This window comes from Trichoderma evansii (assembly GCF_050947405.1).
Source record: "Trichoderma evansii strain SZMC 28006 chromosome Unknown GGI43scaffold_5, whole genome shotgun sequence".
Lineage (NCBI taxonomy): Eukaryota > Fungi > Ascomycota > Sordariomycetes > Hypocreales > Hypocreaceae > Trichoderma > Trichoderma evansii.
In genome coordinates, this window is record NW_028145201.1 from 1,442,421 (window position 1) to 1,457,712 (window position 15,292).

Consider the following 15,292-nt stretch of genomic DNA (forward strand, 5'->3'; position numbering starts at 1 on the left):
ACATATATCCACAGTTTTTTTTTTCAAGTACCTAAAAGCTCTTAAAACGGCCATGTCATTTTTGTGCAGCGCATTAGTCAATGGATATGTTACCGCCTGCGGATACAAAGCAGGCGGTGTTTCTTTTAGTTATGGTCCAGAGCACTGAGAATAGCATACATGTACTCATATTGTATATGGATTTGAACTAATAGAAGACGAAATGGAGTTTATCAGTTTCATGTCAACCTATGCACAGTCTCATTGATACCTTGAACATATACGCCTCCGAGATACCCCGTTATTTCCGTTACGAGCTTGTCTTATGCTCCCAGCTATACAGTTATGAATTAGCCAAAGCATTATTCCTTGAAGTTTACTGTGGATCAACTCACATATCCAAGAATAATTTCCAAAGGATGGAAAACAGCAGTCCTTGAAGGCCATTGCTCAAGATGCGCGTAGGCAGCCCTCGCCCAAGAAGTCCCGAAATTCCGTCCTCTCTAATCACTAGCTGTACAGCCTCGGCTAAAAATGAATTATTTTAAAAATTCCTTTAAAAGAGTAAGCTCAAAGCTACTTACTGTAGGAGACTTTGGTATCATTGACCTGTCGGTAAGTCTTCACAACTCTCAGGGAATTGGAAACAGAGTCGGATATTATGGATGCGACGAATCCAATAAAAGCCAAGCGCAGCAGCCATAGAAAAAGTTCAGACTTTGGTGGCTCAGGGATTTTCTCCGTCAATAAATTATACTGCAGCAGATGTAAGTGCGCAATTCATTTTCAGTGTCCAATGCAGGCTCAAGCCTTACCGTCGCAAACCAAGGATAGTGTCCAACAAATGTCGCTCCGGCAGTGGCAAAAGCTCCCCACCACAGAGTACCGACCCCATGTTCTTTGATGCGTCGGCGAAGAAGAGCAGTCCCACCGGCACCTTGGGCCTGAAGAGTCGTCTTGAGAGTATCGACGGGAGTGAGAATCATACGGAAAGCAGCAGCACTTCATGTAGCGCATATCAGCAACAGGAATCTTGTGAAACATTAGACGGGAGCTTGGTGCGAGTATACCATAGAGAGGCAAAGACGGTCTTTCCAAGTGAAGGCAAGTCCTTCAGATAAGAGTTGGACTGTAAAAGTGCCAAGATACCAGCGTTGGCCGCTGTGTCTCCAAATCTTGCTACGGGTCCTGCAGATTATCGAATGTTAGAAATTCGCCAATGAGATATAAGATTCCTTAAAGTAAGATGAGAACGCTGCTCACCTTGAATGAGTGCGGCTCCGAGACCCGCATAATATCGTCCGTATCCGCCATCAGCGTAGAGCTTTTGTGTTGCAATAGTGAATGAGGTCCCAAAGCGATATTGATAGTTCATAATCGTTCTCAGCGGCTAAATAGAAGCGATATATGTTCAGCCCTAGCCAGGTGAAGGATGGAAAAGAGGGTGAGAGTAAGTGAGATTGTACCATGAGTAGTAGAACTTGTAAGAACATCGCCGCCGCACCGGACAAGCCGCCGCCAAGAGCTCTCTTGAGAGCATTCCCCAAATCAAACTATATTGTATATGTCAGAATGCAGATTCGCAGCAAAGGTAGGTAAGATTTCATTTAATAGCACCAACATTGACATCGCCATCTGCGTCGATCCAGCCCTTGATAAAAACTGCAAGGACCAGGGCTGCAGCAATAACCCAGAACGCCCTCCACAGGTACCAACGAGCTGATCTCCTTTCATTTTGTTGCTGGTCTGGGTGAGATTGGCCCGACTGCTCTCCTACCAGCAAGGGCGTGTTTTCAGTATGGCCCGCCTGGGTCTCAACATCATTCTCTCGAGTCATGACGCTAGCTTGCGCGCGCTGCGATAATCTCTCGGTCGGTTTCAAGTTAATACTGATAGGTAGCCGGAGCGTCTAGATAGTGATAAATGTATGCAACTCTCGAAAGCGACCGAGAGCTTCCCAAGGCTTTCCCCATCTCAGAAGACGGGCAAGTGACCCATCTTGTCAGTCAGCAAGGGAGGGCGAGACTACATGCAGCGAATTACATAACCCCTCCAGATTGGTCATCACTGACACGCAAATGGAGATGAGAATTGCGAGATCGCCATCGGTAGTCGTAGCGGCCGGCCCGGCCCCGGAAATAATCCAGCTTTAACCTGTCATTGTCCAAGCCCGCCATGGCGGCGTGACCTTTATTCAATCCACGTGGGTATTATTTTGGGTTCAGATTGCATGTATCTTTGTCTTTGCAGCCGCCTCTAATAGCAAAGGGTATGGAGTGGAGAGAAGCTGTGTGCAGGATTGAGAGGTAGCTGGAAATGGCCAAGTGCTATCTCTAATCTATTATCCATCTCACAGCAGCTACTGCTAGGTACATGTAGTTTTTGAACTCCATTTCCAAAATCCTACACGGCGCGAATGACTTTTTCAGGACCGTAACGCAAATAGGGCCACATCCGATTGGTCCGATTGAGTCTGCATGATGCCTCTGTCCCGAATTAAGCTCGGCGCATAAGGGTAACCGTCCCTCTCTTTAAAATATCCGCGGTAGCAATATTTTAACTGCGGAGTCCTCTAATAGCCTTTTGGGATAATAGTGGTTGCATATTACTCGGTTGACATACGGTTACACAGCTCAATCAACAGCTTGTCTAACAACCCTATATAATCTTGCACATCAAGAAAGGGCATAGTATTACACGCAGCATAGCTGATCAATCTGATTAGGGATTATTTGTGTAGTTATCGGTAGGGAGGCATGTAATCAGGCATGTAATCTCCCGATAAACATGCTGTGCACCGGACTTCATGATTTCTTACTCTACTTGTATTATCTGGATCGCCTACCGTAATTCTGGATCCTGTAAACATAACGTCGCCGAATCACCCCTTACTATTCTGTCTAACGATAGCGGATAGCGCCATATCACTACAGGTTCTCGCATGTTTTAGTTTCAGCTCACCTTGTTTCATTTATCTATATACTCCTAGGACCAGTTTGTGGTATGCTTCATACAATAAAGCGATCTGGATATGAAACTGCATATTACAAGTTTTCTTTGAAACCTATATATGTTAGTGCAAGATACAACGTTGGCTTGATGTGCTAATTTTAGTAGATGAATTGGCGATTAGCACACTTTCTATCTTACTACACTGTGATATAGTCACCTATGATTCTTCGGTGTCACCTTCAATACGTTCTCACATAGCTCTCAAAACGCCACTAAGGCTCGCATCTCAGTCATAGAGAGGGTCGTTGGACCTATCATTCTACATCACTAAGTCTTGAGTTCTGCAATTACGAATTTGTAGAGAGATAAGTCTTTCCCAGAAGGCTCTTTCACCAATTTGGATAGCAAGAGATTGTCGGGTAGGGTACCCGCGTTCACGATACTATTGGTGATGGCGACGTATCTTAATCTCTTTAGATAACCCCTACCTGTTCATTAAGGTCTTATCAGTTATAAGATTAAGCGATCGGGAAATAATCCGGAGTTGCTCAGCCTCGCTGAACTAGGAACACAATCCGAAGTGCTATTGGATTCAATATTGCCCGCTACTCGTATACGAGTCTTACACCATCAAAGATCGTCGAAATATATTAATAGCCGAGATCCACTCTTGGCGCAACCCCAGCTTTTCTGTCCACTGCGCATGTAACCGATGGACGCTGGCAGTCATTTCATAGCCTTTGAGAAATTTCAAACTGACAGTGCTTTATATTAGGCTAGAGTAGGCAGGTACAATGCCTCTTGTGTCCCGTGTCTCCCATGCTTGCGGTGTCTTGTGTGTAGGTGTCTCTCATCTGATGTGGATCGGCCTCGTGTAAGTGCTACTACTATAATACGAAGGGCATGCAGCTCAACAGCAAGGTGCAGGCGCTACTGGTGGAATTGAGTTTGAGTTATTATGCATAACCGTGTTTAGTAAACACCTTAATAATAGAGGTAACAATAATCAGCATATGGTAGGCTTAGAGTATCGTCGTCGTCATGCAATTGAGGGGAGCGTACGTGGCCTCCAAATCTTTTTTTGTCTATTTCTCCTTTGTACCTGCTAGAACATATATTAGTAGTAACCGATATTAAATGTTTTATATTAATTTTACTTGGTACACTGGCAGCTAATCTCTCCGCGGCCGAGGAAACAACTAAAGAGAAACATCGACCCCTTCACGGATTGGCAGCTCGTCTTATAATCAACATGGATATTGCAGCACTCGTTGCGGTATTCTGGAAGCTACTGAGCGCGGCGCTTATTTTCTTTTTCTTTCTGCTTGTCCTTATCCTCTCGCTGTTCTCATCTGCTACTCCTGTCACTTCGGCACTACAAGGCGGCGGGTGAATGTAAAGCGTGATAGTGGCCTGTGCTCTGAATCAAGATTTGTTCTCGGCCCGCAGATCGCACCAAGATCAGCATCGCGTTCTAACTTACCGTCTACCAATTATTATGATCAATTAACTGTCTCATATTACTGTCTAATACTAAAGCGCTGATAGTATCATGTCTCATATTACTGTACTGGGAGTATTACGGAACAGGGACTTGATTCCTGATACGGTCTGTGGAGGAGCTGTGTGCATTTTATATAACTTGATCAAATATCTCTTTTCGGCATGTCGTGAACCAATCATCAGACATTTCGTGAACATTGAAAGAGAAATATCACAATGAGAACATCTACCGCTATTATATCGCTTGCCCTTGTGGCACTGGGAATTGCAGCCCCTGCTGATCATGTATCGAGCAACCAGCCGCGGATCGTGGAAGGCGAGCTCATCGACGGAGCAGCTGAGGCCGGCTTTGTTGTCAGCGAAGCCCAATTCAACGCCATATTTCCTAGTCGAAGCCCTTTTTACTCCTATAGGGCATTTGACCGACGCCCTCGGGTCTTATCCCAACTTCACCAACACTGGCGATAATGCCACCAAGCTCCGCGAGGCCGCCGCATTCTTCGCAAATGTGGATCATGAAACTGCTGGGCTCAAGTTCGTCGTGGAACAAAACAGGGCGAACTACCCAAACTACTGCGATGTATCCCAGCCCTATGGATGTCCTGCTGGCCAGTCTGCATACTACGGTCGCGGTCCCCTCATGGTCGTTTGGAACTTCAATTATAAAGCTGCGGGCGATGCTCTTCATACAGATCTTTTACATAATCCGCGGCTTCTAGAGACGGATGCTCCCATCTCCTGGAAGTCGGCTCTATGGATGTGGAACACACAGAAAGGCGCCGGGACCATGACTTCGCACGACGCTATGGTGGGCAACAACCGCGGATTCGGCGAGACCATCCGCACCCTCGCCGGCGACCTTGAATGCAATGGTAAAAACCCTGATGAGAGGGATGACCGCATAAACACATACAAAAAATTTGCAGCCCTGTTACGCGTGAACCCGGGAGGCAAGTTGAGTTGTTGATTGAAGGTGGGCAGTGCTGGTGCTGGTGCTACCGCTGAGGGTGAATGAAATCGCTGTCCAAGAATTTTGTGAGCTGTTTTGGATTTTAGAGAAAGCTTTATGGCGCCTAAGCTGAGTTGTGGAAGCCGGAAAGTTTGACATAGAGCATGCTCTCTTGGCACTGACTAGCTGGCTAACATCTAGTGGAGGCTATATATACATGTACTCTCCACTGCTATTTCAGTAATCCCATTAATTTATTTTTTGATATTATTTCTTCCAATGTTATTTTCTTGCGATATGCATCTTTAAGCTTCTCCCTTGATTGTCAACATGACGCGCCAGTCACTTAGAGGGATCATCTCACGGGCAAGCAATGTGAGCTTTTCTACTCACACAAGTCGCCTCACTTCAGCCAATGATTCTGTATTAATATCATACTTCACTAAGAGTCTAGAATATATAAACATCTTCTCGAAATGTCCACCAGATAAATAGAATTTGTTCTCTGCTAATCGGATCTTTCCCATTATAGGTAACTTCAATTAATTCTACATCGTATCACCTTTTCTCTTTAAGCCATGGCCAAAAGCCTCACGTCATCAGGTCCTTTTTTCATCCCGCCACTAGTCCCCAACCACACTAGCGCCTTGATTATCCATGCGGCGGGGCATTTTTTAGACGCGGCAGTGGGCCCCTCCATTTTAGAGAGCTGAAGCTTGTCGTCCAATTCGCGCCCAGCACACACCACAAAGTGCGCTTCGGCTACTAATTTGACCTCTCGCGCATGCGTCGCCATCTCTTATTACTACCAACAACAGCCTACTATTCTGTATCCTTGATTCTACATCACATAGATTTGCTCCCAATTCCATATATTACCAGTCCATTGTTTCCGCCGTCTTGCATTGATTGGCTCTCGCGCACTCCTCTCGTCTCTCTGTTTCCTCTTCGCGACAAGCTGGCCTTCGATGCCGTGACTCGCTGATCGTATTTTGTCGCTGTCCTTGCAGTCGCATCTCGACAAATCACATCATACGGCAGTCCTCTCTACATATCTGTTAATGACCGAGCATCTCATCCGGCGGGATCGGCGACCAAGACGTCATTCGTTTCCCCGGCCAGAGTGAGACAATCGAGATAGTTGCTGGTTCTCGGCGCAAGCTTGATATCACAATACTTTTTCCCTCCCACGCGGCGGCCATCATGGAGAGGCCCAGAGGCCTGTCTGGCATGGCCTTTAGCGATGCTGTGATAATGGACTCAGAGGATAGCCAAGGACGCAGCCAAGAGAGCGGAGATTTTGCGTCCACTGCTGCCCAACTGCGATCGCCAATGACATTCAAGACCCGCTCGCTGTCTGACAGCACCGGCACGCCGTCGAAGCTCTCGCCGAGCCCCCATATTGTTGATGCCTCAAGGAGGACCTCCAAGGACGATAGCAGCCTCGATCGCCTTCAGCTACCCGTCACGCCGCGACGCCTGTCGATACATATGCCGACCCGGCAGGTCTCGCCTCCTCCCGGCACTCCATCCGGCGCCTACATACGGCCAGCCCCGTTATCGCCCAAGATGGACCACTCGCACACCTACGCCTCTCCCACTAGCCTCCTACCCCGCCGCTCCCGAGGCCTTGACTTCTCGCGTGCCGCGACCAGCCTCCACCACTCGATCCTGGCTGAGCAGCCTTCTCCAGACTCGTCACCTGTCATAGGGGAGCGGGGTATGAACATTCCCGCACGAAGGGGTCCATATGGAGGGGCAGAGCAGACATCAACGTCGCTGTGGTCTATGATGGGTGACCAGGAGCGACACAACATCAGCACTTCGCTTGGAAGCAACCATGTTGTTCCATCGGACTCATCCAGCTCCTCTTCAGAAGATGAAGATATGGATGAAGACATGGACGAGCCCTTCGTGACAACACCTCAAGTGTCCAGGACGGGCATGCCCATAGGACAGGGCTCTGGAATCGGTGCTTTTGGTTCGCCATCCATGGGTAGCCTGGCAAGCTTCCAGCACCGACAGCGACATCGTAAACACCCAAAGAAGAAGCCACACGGCCCCCTTGGTCTAGGATTTAACCTTGCTTCGGCTGTCCTTTCAAAGTCTCCCCCTAACAACTCAGCAGCAGCGCGAGCCAGGAGAGAAAGTATAAGCTGGCAAGCGAATCAACTCCACATCTCGTCGAGAGATATCGATGAAGGTGGACCCGCAGAAGGCAGCAGTGGTGATCAGAAGAGCGTGATACGGCGAGTTGTTACACGGCGGGGGAATCTCTTGGTAAGAGCTAATATAAGAATCAGTCGTGATTATTCATAAACGACCACATAACTAACTTGCTCTTAGCCCAAAGCAAAAGCATTTGCACGCATCAGGGCCGCTCTAGCAGAAGAGGGCTCACCGGCTGAATCCGAATTCATGCGAGAAGCAGAAATCGTGAAACAAGTCCGTGAAAGTGATGTCGATTTCGAGCCTCGCCATCAGCAATCCACAGGTGCTGATCACAGCGCTATGACAACAACTCATTCATCACCCAATCTCACCAGCACTCAAGAAGTGCTGGAAGAGATTCCAGCAGACGACCCAATGAGCGATTTGAGCGCAGGCCTGGGAAGTAGTTTCAAGCAGCAGGCTATGAAGAATTCTAAAGGCAAACAATTTTGGGATACGTTTTCCGAATCGAGCGGAACCAGAACGCCGCCTCCTGGGGCAACTTTCTTGCCTCGCGGCTCATCGTCAGGGATGAGCGAAGACGCCAATATGGATTCGCCTTCCTTAAACGCTGGGGGCTTCTATGTAAGTATATACACGCCTCGGTCTGCGTCTGGGCTACTCTAATTCATAATTATCATAGAATGGTCAATTGCCCAGTGCTGCGGAGATTACAAGGCGAATCAATAATAAGCGTCGTCGAGACGATGACTTTGATCCGACCAGCTTCAAGCGTCGCGCCGTCAGCCCCAGTATAAGCGTACACAACTCACCCATAGTACAAAGCCCCATGCAGCGCGACGTAATGCCCTGGGGTTCACGACCTGGCAGCACTGGCGGTGACAGAGGTAGCAGCGGGCAAAGTGAATCAGGAAGCTTGGGAGGAACGCCAGCGAATCCCCCCGTAGGCTCAACAGGCCAAGTCAGAAAGGGAAGAGTTGGCCTTCAGGGAATGACGGATACGAATGATGGTATTATGCGAATGAGTATTGAGTGAAATTTTCAGCGGCAGCATTTCGAAGACTGACAACTATATTTGTGATATTAAACATGGGGTCGGCATGTGTAGAAATACCGGAAGGGGGTGGACGGCTCGCTTTTATTGCATTGGGATGGCGTTTATAATAATTCTACCAAGACAAACCGGCAAAGGAGAACAAAGGAAGCATGGGATGCACTCTGTTCTGTAATAAACTTATTTTTGTGACGGATGGGGTGGCGTATGTATATATAGGTATACATGTACAGATATCATGAGCCCAAGCATCTATAGTGGCTGGCCCTGATATGAATTCACATGAGCTTTAATAGGCACTCAGAGCACTGATGTTACAAGTGATAGAATAATTGTATTTCCGTTGCTGTTCATCTCGATATATAATCCTGAACGCCGCGAGTATTACAAGACTTAAAGTAAAGTGTCTCCCTATTGCTTAATTTTACCCCCTGAATGATGGATGCAAAATGTACCAAAAGAAAAAGCCGCACAAAAAAACCAAACGCCCATATACATATAGTTACTTGAATAATCCATTTTCCCTCTTCCCTTTCAACATTCACCAATCTCGTCTTTGACTCTACCCCTTATACGTGCGCTGGCGCATGAAGGTCGATAACACCGATACCCTCTTCAGGAACTCTCAACGTTCCGAGCTTCTCATCCAACCATCTCGCCAGTTCTGAGGCGTGTCTCCTCATGGCAACCACAGGCGCAGCACTCGCGCTCTCCAGGCTTGAAGTCGTCAGGCCGCCAGCACTAATCAGGCTTTCCACCTCGCTTGGGCTACCGACCCCATCGCCGTTTTCGTGATGTGAGTGCGACGAGTGGTGGAGCTGGTCCTGCAGGTTATATGCCGCAGGGCCAACGCACACAAAGAGAAGTCCGCATTTTAGGCGGCGGATGATGACTGTGCCCTCACTAAGCTGGACAGTGATAGTGACTGGCCTGATGGTACTTCTGGGTCTGTGGCTCGACCGCGTCGGGTCGGATGGATCGGCCGCGTCTTCCTGGCTGCTGTGCTCGTCGTGGTCGAAATCGTGGTAGTTGTCGCTCCCGTGGGGGCTTCCAGGAGAGCTGACTATCGGATCGGGCGTACGCGATCCGGGCAGGGCTGTTGGAATGGCGGCGGAGGAAGATGTGTGGATGGCGAGGAGAGAGGCCGCGACGGTGGCGTGAGTTCGCAGCACAGTGACGGGCTGGGAGGAGGCATGTGCGAGTAGCTTTCCTTGGGAGGTGGTGAGGAGGAGAGTCGGCAGATGGGCGCTTTGGTGGGAGTGGAGGAAAGCGTTAAGACGCTTGGTGAGGAGGAGAGGAGGCGTGGCGCTGGGAGCTGCCATGGTTGGTTGAGTCGCGGAAGTACTGGAATTCTGGCCTTCTTCTCGTTGTATGGTTTGCGGTTCTAGATTTGGGATGTGGTGTTTCGGGTAGCTAAGCAGGGAGAGCAAAAGTCGACCTGCGAGCGACGAGGAGCGAAACAAGTAGAAGGAGCGAGAAGCCGAGGATGAAAACGACGAAGCGAGAAAAAGAGGCTGGACGGCACCCGCGTCACGAGCCGAACTGTTTGCTCGCTCTCCTGGAACGAACCGGGCAGTCGGGCGAGAGAGTCGGAAAACGCCTCTTTTCTGTTTAGTCTTTTTGGCCTTACACGAAGGCGCCGTGTAACAGGAGGAGGCGCTGTTCCGATATTAGCAGCTTACTCTCGCTGTGAGACACACGAGACTTTGGAGGTTGGAGGAGCGGATAGCAGCAAAAGGAATGACTGCTACTGCTACTGCTAGCAGCAGCGGTTAGCTGAGCTGCGAGTTAGTTAGCGGGTTTCTGGATTAGTTCTAGCGGTTGCGCGGAGGCAGGGTTCGCTAAATCCCCGCGGTTTGCGACTAGAGCGCATGCGTGCATGGCTTTGGGGGCATTTTCGTAAATTAGACGGAACAGAGGATTTGAATGCGTCGAGTCGATGCGTGTATTTATTGATGCTGTGCTGTATTATTTTGATACTCTGTGTTTGTCTTGATACTCTCAAACTGGCTGATTGTTTTATTACATCATATGATATCATAGACTTTGTTGAAACAATACCCCAAGCTGTCAGTGCCATGTGGAGGAGGAGAAAAGAGTTTATCACACGAGGGGGCCTCAAGCCAAAAAGTGAAGTTATTCGTCTATTGAACTCTGATGGAAAACAGTGCTGAAAACTCTATCTAAACAAACCATGACTTTCCCCTCTCGTTCGCGATACGATAATCGATCAACGACAATCTATTACAGATCCTCGCATACGAGTATTCGTACCGTTATCCGAGCAAATGATGCGCGAATATCCCTCGACGCACCATCTTTCTTTAGCGGCATGCAAGCTAAATGATGCCCGTTTTATTAGATCCAGAGGGAGAGCTCCACAAGCTTACAGTTAGGGACCGAGGAACCACGGCCCAGTTTTAATTCTCCATCCCCATCTTCGCCAAGCATCGCGCAGTCATGTCGTCTTCAATGTCCTTGTACAGCTTCCCTTCGTCGCTATGAAGCTTCCAGTGCTGATAATGCTGCATCACGAGCATGGTTGTCGGCAGGACTCGGTCCATCCGCGTCTCGCTGCCTGGGTGGAAATCAAGCAGGAATTGTACCATGTTTCGTAAATTTTCCGAGTATTGCACCTTGGCTAGATAGCTGTCGGTGTTGATGGTTGGCTTGTGACAGCTGGGATGACGTGGCCGTTGATGGAGGTGGAATTGTCTAGTCTTTTGTTGGTCGTGAGATGTTTGCTCGCAGTCTTGAGAGGTAGACGTGATGTGGCAACAGCTGTATTTCTCACAGTACATGACTGGCTTCCGACCTGTCATCATGGTGAATATGACGGACCCAATAGAAGAGAGCTCATCGGCAACGGTATAGGGGCGATTGTCCTATGCCATGGTCAGCCTTCATCGTAACATTTCACATGAAAGTGTAGAGAAACATGATAAGTTGAGTCATTTTAACATACCACCGTGTACGTTTCAGCGCTTTCAAGCAGCTGATGGCGTGTTATATCCAGAGTTTCAAGTCCGCGATACGGCGCCATCGCTCTGCTGATTTCAACATCCTTTTCCATGACATCTTCTCCATCAGGCGTAATCACATGGTTCGTCACCGCAGCATGCTCAAAATTGCCCAGCTTGCACAAGCCATACGTCTCAATGCCACGAGGATGCTGAAAGAAAATGTTCCTCGGCTCAATCGCCCGGTGCAGGATCGGACACCAATCCTGATCTACAGATTCCCACATCCTCTTTTCTTCTCCTGCCGGTGCCTGCGTATCTAGAAAGAGGCGCTTTCCGTCGTGGAGGTACGTTATGGCGCTGAGAAGCGACGTCAAGACATGCCAGCAGAGTGATTCGGGTAGATAAAATTTGGTAGACTCATAGGGCTTGCTTTGGAAAAGGGCACTGAGATTTGAGGCGTTGCAATAATCCCATACGATATACTCTTCGAGATGGGCGCGCTCTGAACCTTTCACCACGGGATGTGTTCTTATGTAGCTGGCGATGGAGATGATGTTTTCGTGGTTGAAGATTTGAGCGACAGCAGATCTGACTTTGAAGTTGTACATAAGATTGTAAAATGCCAGCGCTTCGTCAGCAGTTTTCTGCTTGTTCGTATCCTCAACATCAGATGCATCCAGAACACCGTAGGGCTGAGCAATGTATTTTACGCCAGGATCATCTTTCTTGATGGCGAACACAGTACCTTGACCTGTGTCTTCAAGAAGTTCAAATTCAGACGTGTTGAGTTTATTCTCGGATGCCATTTTGATGAAAGTCCGTGTCAGAGAAGTACGTATAGGAAATACGAGATGAAGGATAAAGACAGAACAAGGTGAATGCCATATGCCAGACATTGGTTTAAAAAAGAATTAAACATTGCCTCAAAGCTTTATAATGACTATTTTATTAACCATATTACTATATTCTTTGTTCTTTGCTAACAAAGGGATGCTTGTGCTGTTTATTTTGTTTATATAGTGTTTCATTGTGCAAGCCAGCTCTTTGTTTGAGCAGCGTCTTCAACATTGCCAAACTCCCAATCGCCCCGAAGGAAACAAATGTGAGAACAGGAAAAACACAGCTCCTGTAAATATTCTTGTAGTATCTGAACATTTTGCGCTTCTACTATGGTCGTTTGAACTGTACTCGCACAACATATAGTATAGAGCACATGTCATTGAGCATTGAACGCCATTGAAAGATGACATATAAATCACCATGTAGCCATCAAATCTTCTCAGTACTCAGGATCCTAAAACCACCACTTTCTTGTCAATTCTTCTCTCATTACTCAGTGTCCTACAATCGGTAAACTCCTGTTTTTGTGCTATAGTCCTCTAACAATGACTACAACCTTCATAATTGATAACAAAGGGGACACGCTCCTCATACTTCGTTATCCCAATCGACCGTTCAAAAAAGCAGACCAGGATGATTTGTGGGACAATCATTTGGAGCTGCACGATGATGATACCAATATCTACAAGAGCCATTTGCTAGATAAAAAGGGAGAATTTCGAGATACTGGGGTCAGCTATCCAGCATCAAAGAATCCAAGAAAAGATGTGTCATGGCGGGTTTCTTCACAAAAGCTTAAAAACGCATCTGTATACTTTCGAGACCTTGCAGCTGAAGACTGGAAGGAGAGTAACATCTCCGAACAGGGCTACAAGTACACCATTACAGTCGAAGGGTGGAGCTCGCGGGTATTGCACAAACTAATACTTGCAATGCATGGTGAGCATTTCCACCTTGATGGAGTAAAAAGTGAACCCAAGCTCGGTGCTCAGTTAGCTGTCATCATCGATGCCTACCAATGCCATAATTTGGTTCGGCTTCGATTCCCACCAGTGCCTGGTCGTTATCCCTACAACGAGAACCTTTTATTCTCGTTCTTTTCGTCCTGGGTGTTTGGAGATGAGGAATGCTTCGAAATATTTTCGAAATCCATTATAATACAGACCAGGGGTCGTATGCATACCTTGGGCATGCCAGTACCAGAATCTATCATCGGTTCGGTAAGTGCCCACCTAACGGGAATACATGTACTACCATCGTTAGTATCCGATAGCTAACTGAGGTCTCAGATGCGATTGATCAAAGGAGGCAATACTACATTGATGAAATGTTGAATGACGTCCATGATACAGCTCTCACATCTAATCAAAAGGTTAGGGAACATCTTGTAAACAGTTTGAGTGGGGTTTTCCGCAGCTGGCCTCTAGAAGAGCCATTCGAGGGACTCAGCGTGTTGAACGTCTACAGGGCTCTTAAAGACATTCGAAAGCTACATAATATAAGGCTCAATGACTTTTATAACCAGACTGATTCCTTTTCCGATATGGACACCTCTATGAGTGCCAGACGTCGTCATTTGCCGATTCTGGGCAGCCTGAGAGGGAGCTGGGACGGATTGGATATGAGCGCTTTTTCTACCCATATCTGATAATTGATGCATGGTTGTTTCAGTTTCGATTTAACTGGGAAGATATGCCAAGATTACTTGGCGATGTTGACTGGCACATGCGTCTTTGGGCTGGGGCTGCTGTGCCATTTGTTATGTATTGTCCCAGACAGGGTAGAGAAGAACAAGTATGCTATTTCCGCAGGTAAAATGATGAGTGTTTTGTAGGCGAATAAATGGTTACTATATTAATTACTCGACGCTTTGGTGAATTGCAAGAGAGCTCGCAAGGGCGGGCCGTCTGAGGTTGTAAATGCATTCACGCCAAGCATGTAATGATGTGTAAATTAATACTCCACGAGGCATCGTCCCGCGATGTGTCCCGCGCTTGGCCCGTGCTTATTAGATGACATGGGTTGTCTTGGGCAGAAAATGGCATCATAGCAGCGATTTGAATCCTAGAGTATGCAGAATGCTATATCACATTGATATCAGATGGAGAATACTACTGTTTGTAGCATGTGGCATGCTTACAGGTGGACTAACAGCTGAGGCTAAGATCGAATGGATGTTTCAACAAAACGAGCCGTCGGAACGGAGCTGATGTCACGGTGGGCATAGCGTGTTTCAAGCCAATGGTGCAGGGCACAAGAGGCACAAAAGGGCAGTCTGTATGCCGCGATATGGCCAGAGAGGGATTTTGGATGGAGGGGAACCTGGCCATGAACTCTGGCTTGATGCTGTTAATTTAGCGCGCTCCGTAAATTACAGCTAATCTGTGCCGCGCTATTATCGCTCCATGGGTGATATTACACGTATCTCCAATCCACCGCAGTTGCTATTATTATGGATTGCTTGTATAAAATTACATGTATTCGATAGCCACTTCTTGTTTTATTGTTCGGCACGCCAAGCCCAGACAATGACATCCAGCCTCCACAAACAGCATCACGGCCTTGCCGCTCAGCACACCGAGCGGGAAAAAGGACAAACCAGAGAGCTGTTGGATCAATGTGAAACCGGAAGCAGCCAAAGATCGCCGCCCAAAGCATCCCCTCCCCAGACCGGCCGAGCTTTAGCAGCTTCAAAAGCCGCAGGGGTGCCCCCAAGCCGCGCGCCAATCACAGGCCACAGGTGCCTGAGCGTCCGCTGTAGTGCTGAGTAGATCGGCTGCATGGCGGCCACTCAGGGGCCTTGCAGAGGCGGTTTCAAGATGGGCTCGCTCGGGCGCGCTAAACTCGGGAGGAGGCCTGTGAAGGTGCGAGGCTAGAGAG

At 47.9% G+C, this 15,292-nt stretch overlaps 6 protein-coding genes across 6 annotated transcripts; 3 read left to right on the plus strand and 3 right to left on the minus strand.

Moving 5' to 3' along the window:
- Positions 1-289: 289 nt before the first annotated feature.
- On the minus strand, positions 290-1,816 carry GGI43DRAFT_382007 (mitochondrial carrier domain-containing protein; the record flags this gene model as incomplete). Its single annotated transcript, XM_083203201.1, has 8 exons — positions 290-314; positions 375-507; positions 564-735; positions 795-981; positions 1,050-1,167; positions 1,243-1,369; positions 1,446-1,532; positions 1,601-1,816. The coding sequence occupies 8 exons, from the start codon at positions 1,814-1,816 to the stop codon at positions 290-292; spliced, it is 1,065 nt and encodes a 354-aa protein (XP_083062869.1).
- A 2,655-nt stretch (positions 1,817-4,471) lies between these two features.
- On the plus strand, positions 4,472-5,544 carry GGI43DRAFT_400142 (chitinase). Its single transcript, XM_083205428.1, has one exon. It carries the CDS (start codon positions 4,718-4,720, stop codon positions 5,399-5,401), a length of 684 nt encoding a protein of 227 aa, XP_083062870.1. The 5' UTR covers positions 4,472-4,717; the 3' UTR covers positions 5,402-5,544.
- Positions 5,545-6,715: 1,171 nt separating this feature from the next.
- On the plus strand, positions 6,716-8,591 carry GGI43DRAFT_421728 (uncharacterized protein; the record flags this gene model as incomplete). The annotated part of the gene is made up of 3 exons (XM_083208000.1): positions 6,716-7,663; positions 7,730-8,179; positions 8,238-8,591. 3 exons carry the CDS (start codon positions 6,716-6,718, stop codon positions 8,589-8,591), a joined length of 1,752 nt encoding a protein of 583 aa, XP_083062871.1.
- Positions 8,592-8,731: 140 nt separating this feature from the next.
- GGI43DRAFT_317195 (uncharacterized protein) lies at positions 8,732-10,166 on the minus strand. Its single transcript, XM_083201789.1, has one exon. It carries the CDS (start codon positions 9,929-9,931, stop codon positions 9,179-9,181), a length of 753 nt encoding a protein of 250 aa, XP_083062872.1. The 5' UTR covers positions 9,932-10,166; the 3' UTR covers positions 8,732-9,178.
- An 863-nt stretch (positions 10,167-11,029) lies between these two features.
- GGI43DRAFT_382011 (uncharacterized protein) lies at positions 11,030-12,378 on the minus strand (the record flags this gene model as incomplete). The annotated part of the gene is made up of 2 exons (XM_083203202.1): positions 11,030-11,494; positions 11,575-12,378. The coding sequence occupies 2 exons, from the start codon at positions 12,376-12,378 to the stop codon at positions 11,030-11,032; spliced, it is 1,269 nt and encodes a 422-aa protein (XP_083062873.1).
- Positions 12,379-12,957: 579 nt separating this feature from the next.
- On the plus strand, positions 12,958-14,373 carry GGI43DRAFT_432880 (uncharacterized protein; the record flags this gene model as incomplete). Its single annotated transcript, XM_083209660.1, has 2 exons — positions 12,958-13,627; positions 13,702-14,373. The coding sequence occupies 2 exons, from the start codon at positions 12,958-12,960 to the stop codon at positions 14,058-14,060; spliced, it is 1,029 nt and encodes a 342-aa protein (XP_083062874.1). The 3' UTR covers positions 14,061-14,373.
- Positions 14,374-15,292: the final 919 nt, after the last annotated feature.